The sequence below is a fragment of the Sinocyclocheilus rhinocerous genome, unplaced genomic scaffold, assembly GCF_001515625.1.
Source record: "Sinocyclocheilus rhinocerous isolate Xijiao unplaced genomic scaffold, SAMN03320098_v1.1 scaffold1822, whole genome shotgun sequence".
Classification (NCBI taxonomy): Eukaryota; Metazoa; Chordata; class Actinopteri; order Cypriniformes; family Cyprinidae; genus Sinocyclocheilus; species Sinocyclocheilus rhinocerous.
The window spans coordinates 278,743-289,177 of NW_015638936.1; the positions used below are offsets into that span (position 1 = coordinate 278,743).

At 34.6% G+C, this 10,435-nt stretch overlaps 1 protein-coding gene across 1 annotated transcript in view; it reads left to right on the forward strand.

Annotated features, from left to right (window-relative positions):
• The window catches only part of kndc1 (kinase non-catalytic C-lobe domain containing 1), a 68,741-nt gene that overhangs the window by 30,892 nt on the left and 27,414 nt on the right, over window positions 1-10,435 (forward strand). Inside the window, exons 7-15 of the mRNA XM_016565409.1 lie at window positions 3-308; window positions 2,040-2,154; window positions 3,469-3,540; window positions 3,736-3,797; window positions 3,870-4,028; window positions 4,840-5,002; window positions 6,506-6,668; window positions 8,002-8,567; window positions 9,457-9,693. Of these exons, the coding sequence (XP_016420895.1) occupies window positions 3-308; window positions 2,040-2,154; window positions 3,469-3,540; window positions 3,736-3,797; window positions 3,870-4,028; window positions 4,840-5,002; window positions 6,506-6,668; window positions 8,002-8,567; window positions 9,457-9,693 (1,843 nt within the window). The remainder of the gene's footprint in view (window positions 1-2; window positions 309-2,039; window positions 2,155-3,468; window positions 3,541-3,735; window positions 3,798-3,869; window positions 4,029-4,839; window positions 5,003-6,505; window positions 6,669-8,001; window positions 8,568-9,456; window positions 9,694-10,435) is intronic.

The window sequence follows — 10,435 nt, forward strand, 5'->3', positions numbered from 1 at the left end:
TCCCGGACTCCAACAACCCTCGAGAGCTCAGCCCACCATCCCACGCACCCATCAGCATGATGATGGCCGACCTGTCCGAGATCACGGAGGAGGAGAGCTGGAGCGGGAGACTGCGGCGGCCCAAAGCCAGGGAGGACCAGGAATCGACGGCTGAACCCGATGCATGCGAGACAGATCAGACTGAAGCTGTAGACGCTCAAAGCCCAACGGCCTCGGAAGACGGAGAAACGCACGCAGACGCAGACCTGTGCAGATCCAACCATGCCAACAAAACTGTGTTGTGCCTGAATGAGGAATCTCACAATCAGGTGCGTCTGATGATGCAAAACAGACAAAATATGAATTTTTTGTTCATTTAAAGTGAGACACTATATGTAAAGCAATTGTTTTGGGGGTTTTTGTGCACTGGTCAATTTTTACTGTGTTGTGCCTGAATGAGGAATCTCACAATCAGGTCGTTTGATGATGCAAAACAGAAAAATATGACTCTTTTGTTCATTTATTTCGAAACACTATAGGTAAAGCAATTGTTTTTTCATGCACTGGTCAATTTTTACTGTGTTGTGCCTGAATGAGGAATCTCACAATCAGGTCGTTTGATGATGCAAAACAGAAAAATATGACTCTTTTGTTCATTTATTTCGAAACACTATAGGTAAAGCAATTGTTTTTTCATGCACTGGTCAATTTTTACTGTGTTGTGCCTGAATGAGGAATCTTGCAATCAGGTGCGTTTGATGATGCAGAACAACCAAAATATGACTCTTTTGTTCAACTATAGTTAAAGCAATTGTTTTTTCGTGCACTGGTCAATTTTTACATTTTGGGCTATTTTGCTTCCATAACATGCCACCTTTGTGTTGAAGCTTGTTTCTGTCATGGAATTAATTTTTTTTTTTTTTTTAAAAGCAATTGGTACTTTTTTATTTCACAATTCTGATTTTATATCTCGCAAGTCTGAGTTTTTCCAACAATTTGAAATTTTTCTTGCAATTCTGAGTTTTTTTCTCGCAATTTGAATTTTTTTCTTGCAATTTTGAGTTTTTTCTCACAATTAGAATTGTTTCTTGCAATTCGGAATTTATTTCTCTCAATTTGATTTTTTTCTTGCAAATCTGAGTTTATTTCTCACAATTTTAATTTTATTCTTGCAATTCTGAGTTTCTCAAAGTTTGATTAATTTTTTTTTCATATTCCTGATAAGAAAGGTCTGAATTGTGAAATACAAAACTCGCAATTGCGAGATATAAAGTCAGAATTGTGGGATATAAACCCAGAATTCTGAGAAAAAAAGTCCAAAATGTCTTTTTAAATGTTTTATTCCATGATGGTAACTAAAAAAACAGAATTGCAAGATGTAAACTCACAGAAATACACTTCCATATCTTTCAGACTAGTGAAAGAAAACATCTAAAATACACATTTAAGTGTTTATTTTATTGCACTTTATCAATTTGCATCTGTAGATTTCAATTTTAATGCATATCTTTAAACACAGTGAGTTTTTTCTCCACTTCTGTAGCACTTTCACACACCAAACCTTACAGTTTTATTCCTATTTATATTCTAAAGGTTTTTACAGAGGTGTTTGTTCATATAACATTGCCCTGATTTCATTATTATATCTTTAAAGGCTGTTTTCTCAAAATTAGTTTCTTTCTCCAGTTTCTGTTCTGGAAATGTATGCAAATTAGTACATATTTAATAAGATAATGCCTCATTTGCTTTCTTTCACCAAACCTTACAGTTTTATTCCTATTTATATTCCAAAGGTTTGTTCATATAACATTGCCCTGATTTCATTATTATATCTTTAAAGGCTGTTTTCTCAAAATTAGTTTCTTTCTCCAGTTTCTGTTCTGGAAATGTATGCAAATTAGTACATATTTAATAAGATAATGCCTCATTTGCTTTTTTTAAACATAACATGTCAGAAAACAAAACAGTTGTCTTAATGCACTGGGGAAAGTATGAATTAGTTCAACATGTTGATGTAAAATGAATAATGAATATATTTTGTGTTGTTTTCTTTTTCTCAGTGGATCTCATTGCGGGAGCTGCTCTCGTGCTCTGGTCAGCCGTTCTCGGTGAATGAGCTCTGGGCTTTATGCTACACGTGTCTCTCCACGCTACAGACATATATCGACCTCCCAGGTCAGTCGGGTACATCAAAGATACTCTGTTTCGTCTTTATTTAGGTATTACGTCCATAATAACTTTATATTAAAGGGATAGTTCACCCAAAAATGAAAGTTCTGTCATCATTTACACACACAATCAAGTTGTTCCAAACCTGTATGAGTTTCTGTCTTCTGTTGAACATTAAAGAAAATAATTTGAAGAATGTTGGAAACCAAACAGTTGCCGGTAGCCACTGACTTCCATAGTATTTGTTTTTCCATACTATGGGAGTCGATGGGGACCAGCAACTGTTTGATTACTAACATTCTTCAAAATATCTTCTTTAATGTTCCACACAAGGAAGGAATTCATACATGTTTGGAACAACATGAGGAGTGGTAAATTATGACAATTTTCACATTTGTCTGAACGATCCATTTAATTAATAATGTTAATGTATGTAACATTGTTACATTGTGCAGTGCATTGATCATTTACATGTTAGTTAATGTTGTTTCATTTAAAAGTAGGGCTGCAAAATTATTCTTTACATTTTCGGTAATTTTTGGCAAGTTTCCAGAAATTCTCACAAGTTAAAAAAAAATGTCTGAAAGTTTCCAAAAATTCTGGAAAGTTTCCGCCTCTTTGCAACCCTATTCAAAACTGTTTTAAATAACCTTTTCTAATACTTGTATTAGAAGCTGATTTTAATTCAGGGACCTTATAGAATATCTGTAGTTTTGAAAATTAATTTGTTACACTGAAGGAGTAAAGCGAACATCAAAAAAGTTCAAACATGATCAAAAATGAAAAAAGATACATAAGTGGTGAGCATCTTAAAACATACACTTTACATTGAGCACTGTGAAAAAAGTCTACAAAACAATTGATTAATATACACTACCAGTCAAAATTTTGGAATAATTAAGATTTTTCAAAGAAGTCTCTTCTGCTCACCAAGGCTGCATTTATTTGATCAAAAGTACAGTAAAAATTGTGAAATATTATCACAATTTAAATAACTGTTTTCTGTGTGAATCTGTTAAAATGCAATTTAATTTACATCATTACTCAAGTCTTCAGTGTCACATGATTCTTCAGAAATCATTCTAATATGCTGATTTTTTTTTTAAAGTGACTTGACATCCCTATAAATTTTAACCTAAAATCTTGAATGTTATTTGCCAACTACGCACATTCAGATAGTTAGAGAGTGTTACCAACCATCTCCATTTAACACAAACTAATACTAGTATTTATTTAGCAACTGTTTGCTCCATGTTTACGTGATCTCTATGATCTGTGGCTCCTGTTTGAGAAGCATAACTGTGCTCTATATTACATTAGACTACCTGTGTCTGGACTCTGTGTATGTGGGCTGTGAAGGAGAGATGCTGTTTCTGAGACCTAAAAACTCAGGTACGAGAACTACAGAAAATCTCATTACCATCACAACTCAACATCTGCCAATGAAGAGTCCATATTAGATGCAACAGAAAGCAACTTTACATGTAGAATAACTCACGCTTTAAAACAACACTCGCATGTTCTTAAGTGAATGCAATTATTATAATTGTTATTAGTTCATTAATTCTGTTCCTGTTGTCTTCTCAGCCTCCTGTGATGCATTTTTTCTGGCTCCTGAGTTTCAAGAACATGGAATTGTGACGGAAAAGGTTTGTCGCTGTCTAGTAGTTGTCGTCTGTCTAAACAAACGTCGTTTACAGTGTGTTTTTGCTCATCTCTAGGCGTGTGTGTATGGGGTAGCAGCTGTTCTCTGGGCTACAGCCAAGTTTAATTTGTCTCCCAATCAAAAGCTGGCCATGCCGAGAAAACTCAAGAGACTTCTGCTTGAGATGGCCAAAAGAACTCCAATCGAAAGACCTTCTATTGAAATGGCGAAAAAGGTACTTGAGAATGATCTTTAATTTAGTCATTAAAAAATGCGGAGTCATGCTTAAAGTAATATTTCACTGCAAAATATAGGATAAGATTATATAAGAGTATTATATTTATTATAAAGTAAAAAAATTGAACTTTATTTACATGTTTGTGTGTGTGTGTGTGTGTATGTATGTGTGTGTGTGTGTGTGTGTATAGTTTAAAAAATATTGAATTATATGAAAAATGGAAAATTTTAAAAAGAAATAATAAAAAAGAAAAATTAATATAGTAAAACTTATTTATATAGAGAGAGAGAGATGATGATGGTGTATTATTATTATATTAGTATTTATGTATAAGGTTGCAGAAAGGTGGAACATTTCCAGTAAATTCTGGAAATATTCTAGAAATTTTGGAAACTTTCCAGGATTTTTTTTGGTGTATTCCAGGGATTTTTGGAAAAGTTTCCGGAAATTTACCAGAAATTTTCCACCCCTTTGCAACCCTATTTATATAGCGATGTATCATTTAAATTAAATAAATTCTGATTTTAATAATTCATTAAACACTTTGTCCAGAAAGGATGATTTTAATTACTGAATTAAAGTAACATATGTTTTGCATTACTGTAATGCAAATTTTGTGTAATTATCCTGAAATTAATGTCACAATGTAATTACAGTCTTAATGGTAATAAATTAGATTTAATTTTCTTTATGCATTGAATGCATCTCTGTTTTTTCATCCAAACACAAGCTCTGTTTTCTCCTGTAACATATGCATCCAGGCTGTTTACCTATGCTAATGTGCTTTATGTCGGCTGTTATATTTCAGTTTTGCTGTGACTACCTCTCCCGCCAGGGAACGAATGCCGAGAGCGTGTGGACGCAGATCATCAGCCGAGTTCACAAGGTGAAGCGTCACACCTCATTCATACGGAGCATCTGTGCAGATACGGATCTGATGGAGTCACGCGGGGCAGGGTTTCATCAGTCCTGTGATCTTGTCTTTTCGGTTTTATAGAGTCTCTTCTGTTTGTGTGTTTCACCCGCCTCCAACTGTCTCAGAAACATCATCTCTGCCTGAATCTGTCCCTCCTTCTGCTGCATTAAACATGCCAATCCAGTGATATCAGCGGCAAACAGACGCCTCTATAGGCACCGACCCATCCAAAGCCATTTCTGTCCTATTTGCACATCTGCTACATATTGTTTTGACTCCGGTTTCCAAATAGTCATGACATTTTCACGAGTTCCCACAGGAATGTTATTTCTCAGAGGTTGTGTTTAAGGCAAGACTACGGAGCCCCGCACATGGCATGCAGGAAAAAAATAGTAGGCTAAATCGTGTGCACAATTTACTATTTCGTTCCCTTGATTTATAAATTGTGCACACGATTTATAAATCGAGAGAACAAATTAGTAAATTGTGCACACGATTTAACAAATTGAGGGAACTAAATAGATTTGTCTTTTATCACTCCATAATTCAGAAAATAGTGTCTGTAGAGGAAAAAAAACACATTTTCACCATGTTTTTAGGAATAAAAAAATTATATAAATCAGTCTGAATGTTAAATGAACAAACCCCTCTATAAAAATCTTCAGAATATAGACAGGAATAAAACTGCTAAGTTTGGTGTGTGAAAGTGTTAATGAAGTGGAGAAAAAAAAAATGTCTTCAAACATATGTATTGTAATAATAAATCAGTCAAATGATATATGAGCAAACCCTTCAATAAAAACCTTTAGAATATAGATAAGAATAAAACTTGAAAATTTGTTGTATGTGTTTCTGGAGTAGAGGGGGGGAAACTTTTTGAAACAAAAAAAACATGTTTAAAGATATGTATGGTAATTGAAATCTACAGATGCAAACAGATAAAGTAAAATAATAAATTCTATGTCAATGAGATGAAATCCCTCTATAAAAACCTTCAGAATATGGATAGGAATAACACTGTAAAATGTTCTGTATGTAAGTGTTACTGAAGTGGAGAAAGTAGAAAATAGCCTTGAAAGATATGCATTGTTATTGAAATCTACAGATATAAATAGGAAAAGTGCAATAATAAAATGTAAGGGAATGTTATATGAAGAAACCCTTCTGTAAAAAAATTCACAATATAGATAAGAATAAAACTGTAAAGTTTGGTCTACGTAAGTGTTACTGAAGTGGAGAAAAAATCTTGTTAAACATGTATTGTAATTGAAATGTACAGGCATAAATAGGAAAAGTGCAATAATAAATCAGTCGAATGATATATGAAAAAACCCTTCTATAAAAATTTTCAGAATTTAGATAAGAATAAAACTGTAAAGTTTGGTCTACGTAAGTGTTACTGAAGTGGGTCACTATATACATACATGTATATATATACACAGTATTTATACATAATTGTAGTGTTTATGTAAGTGTAGGACACATATTTTCACACAAATTATACATTTGTTTGAATTGTCTTATGTCACTATATACAGGTGTGTTGTCTTTCTCTCAGGTTTTGTCCCGTTGGCCAGCGAGGGCCGTTTGGAGCCTGTAGCTGGTCCAGTTCCTCATCATTACCCAGAATCCTCCAGCAGCGTCAGACTGCCCGAGGCCTTCACTTCTCCTGCCACACACTTCAGCCCCATAATACTGACTCATCACCCGCAGTCTGAGCTGTAGGTCTGCAAAAACACACTCACTGATTTCAGGGAATCCCAGAATGCATCATTATTTTGCATGAAATTGAGTCATCGGTGAATTATTGAATCAGGGACTTTGCTACTTGTGTTCACAATATGCTGATTAATGACAATGAATGCTGTTAGTTTTGGACCACTTTGACACATTTTAACCTGGTTAATAATTCTTCAAATCAGTACATTTTTGCAAACCAGAGATTGTAGTTTTAGTGTGTTGTCAAGGGAGATCATATTTTATGAAGTCTAATATTATCTATCTTGACCAGTGTTATTTTAGTATTATTCATATACTATTATAATTTGAATTAATAATTTGAATTAGTTTTTATTTTTATACTTTTAGTTTTCATTCTAAGTTTAGTTACATTTTTAGCTATTTTATGTGCTTTTGTCATTTTTTTTGTATTGCTTTTTAAAATTTATTTAAAAAATGTATTATTTATTGTAACAATTTATTGTTATGTCAGTTTTTAATTATTTCATTTCCAGTTCATAATTTTAGCGCTTCAACTTAAACTAAACGAAAAGAATACATGTTGCCTTGGCAACATGAAATTAGTTTTTCATCTAATTATTTTATTTTATTTTTCAATTAACAAAAGTATTTTAACACTTTCAGTTTTAGTTAATGGCATTAAAGGGATAGTTAATCCAAAAATGAAAATGTGATGTTTATCTGCTTACCCCCAGGGCATCCAAGATGTAGGTGACTTTGTTTCTTCAGTAGAACACATTTGATGATTTTTAACTTTAACCGTTGCAGTCTATCAGTCTTATATAAACATCTCTCCAAGATGGCGCCGACGCTGATGGCTGCCTCCGTGGCGTGCTCCGCAGTTGTTTTTATGTTTTTGTTAGTTTGTCCTGTCTTTAGTTATATCCCTGCAATCAGTTTCACCAGAGACGAATTGCTGGACATTCGGCAGCCTAAAGTTGACTTTATAGCTGAACTCAAGTTTAGGTTCTAATGTTCTTGTTTTAAATATATTTAAGCATTGTCAGTCAGTCTATTGACACGCCATTTTATTATTATTATTTATTTATTTCATTGTTTTACATATTTTTACTTTTTGAAAAAAAAGTTACATTTTGAAATTTCTGTTTTGTTGTTTTATTATTTTTACGACTTTTGTCATAAATTCACTGCTTTTTTTCCTATTAGAAATTTAAGTTCCTCGACTTAAACTGAAACCAAGCCGATCTAAAATAGTAAAATAGTTAACAATAACTCTGGTCTGAATCCCTAAAGTTGACTTTAAAACTGAACTCAGGTTTAAGCTCTAATGGTCTTGTTTGAATTATTTTCCAGGATTGTCAGTGGACGCTCTGTTGAGGACATCACGGATGAAACGATCCTGCGAGAGGCAGATGAACAGGAAGAGAGCGCCGCTGAGGATGATGAGACGGCTGGTGTTTTCTCTGTCGGTTATTCATCATCATCCAGCTGTAAGACTCTTGTGAATTCACCGCCTCCAGCGACTCCCCAAATAACCAATCAAGAAACAGAAGACCAGCCACACTTCCCTGCCTTGTCCTGTGCTAATGGGATTTGTAACAACTTCCTGCTACAGCAAGACCCCCTGACAGGAAGTCTCACCCTACTTCCTGTTCAGATCGCCGTGCTTCAGCCAATCACAGGCGCGGATGAAGCTTCTGATGGCAGTGTGAGGAATGAAAGCGTCTGTGTGACCCACAGAGACTCGGCAGTGTCTCCTGAAAGTCCAGTGACAGATATAAGAGTTCAGCCCAACGCTGCGCCTCACTGTGTGAACCTCAGCCCGTCACGCTCGCGTCTGCAGCACATCATTGAGCTACTCAGAGAACAGTTTGCTTTTGATGGCTACCTGAAGAATGGAGTCCAAGATCTGACTATGGGTAAAAAATTAATTAGCTTTTTTTAAAGACTTATTTTAACTTTTCTACATAATTTACTTATACTCAGGGCCTAAAATTAACACTCGCCAAGCGCCAAATGCGAGTAAAAATCGGCGTTGGCGAGTATATGTAACAATGTCAGTCGCCAGTAAAACTTTTACGAAATATAACAATGCAATGTAGCGAGAACACATACGCTGAGCCGCTTCAGACAGCGCACCAGTAGCGCTTCAACGGACGGAAACACACACAATTACATCAAAATTTGCGGTTTTGGCGAGTTACCTCGTAAACGTAGTCTTAAATGAGTTATAAAGTCTTAAATGACCGTAAAGAGTTTGGAGAAAATAGGACGTGTGTCAGATCAGCTTCATGTGCATCAGGTTTTAAAGAGACAGCGCTGCTTTTAACGTAAAACCTGCTGAAGTCTGTCATTGATGTAAATCAAAAGAGAAATCACTCGACTGCTCTAGTCGCTGATTAATAAAGATTAATCTGTATAGTTTATGGATATACAATTTATAGTTCATATGAAGATTGTTTTAAAATCACTTAATATTTCAGAGCCTATTAAATGTTAATTTAATAGTTCAATACTTTAAGTCAATACTTCATTAATAATAGGCTACTTAGTAAAAAGATGCCATTAAAAACATATTTAAAATATACTGTCTCGATGTTGTTTCTACATTAATTTGAAGGTTCAATATGAAATTATGACAATATAAATATGCAATTAATCATGATTAAATACAGAAAAATTTGATTAATATTTTTTAATCGATTGACAGACAGCACTAATGTTAACCTTTTATAGATTTTAGATTTCAATTTAATTGAAGTCTCACCCTACTTCCTGTTCAGATTGCCGTGCTTCAGCCAATCACAGGCGCGGATGAAGCTTCTGATGGCAGTGTGAGGAATGAAAGCGTCTGTGTGACCCACAGAGACTCGGCAGTGTCTCCTGAAAGTCCAGTGACAGATATAAGAGTTCAGCCCAACGCTGCGCCTCACTGTGTGAACCTCAGCCCGTCACGCTCGCGTCTGCAGCACATCATTGAGCTACTCAGAGAACAGTTTGCTTTTGATGGCTACCTGAAGAATGGAGTCCAAGATCTGACTATGGGTAAAAAATTAATTAGCTTTTTTTAAAGACTTATTTTAACTTTTCTACATAATTTACTTATACTCAGGGCCTAAAATTAACACTCGCCAAGCGCCAAATGCGAGTAAAAATCGGCGTTGGCGAGTATATGTAACAATGTCAGTCGCCAGTAAAACTTTTACGAAATATAACAATGCAATGTAGCGAGAACACATACGCTGAGCCGCTTCAGACAGCGCACCAGTAGCGCTTCAACGGACGAAAACACACACAATTACATCAAAATTTGCGGTTTTGGCGAGTTACCTCGTAAACGTAGTCTTAAATGAGTTATAAAGTCTTAAATGACCGTAAAGAGTTTGGAGAAAATAGGACGTGTGTCAGATCAGCTTCATGTGCATCAGGTTTTAAAGAGACAGCGCTGCTTTTAACGTAAAACCTGCTGAAGTCTGTCATTGATGTAAATCAAAAGAGAAATCACTCGACTGCTCTAGTCGCTGATTAATAAAGATTAATCTGTATAGTTTATGGATATACAATTTATAGTTCATGTGAAGATTTTAAAATCACTTAATATTTCAGAGCCTATTAAATGTTAATTTAATAGTTCAATACTTTAAGTCAATACTTCATTAATAATAGACTACTTAGTAAAAAGATGCCATTAAAAACATATTTAAAATATACTGTCTCGATGTTGTTTCTACATTAATTTGAAGGTTCAATATGAAATTATGACAATATAAATATGCAATTAATCATG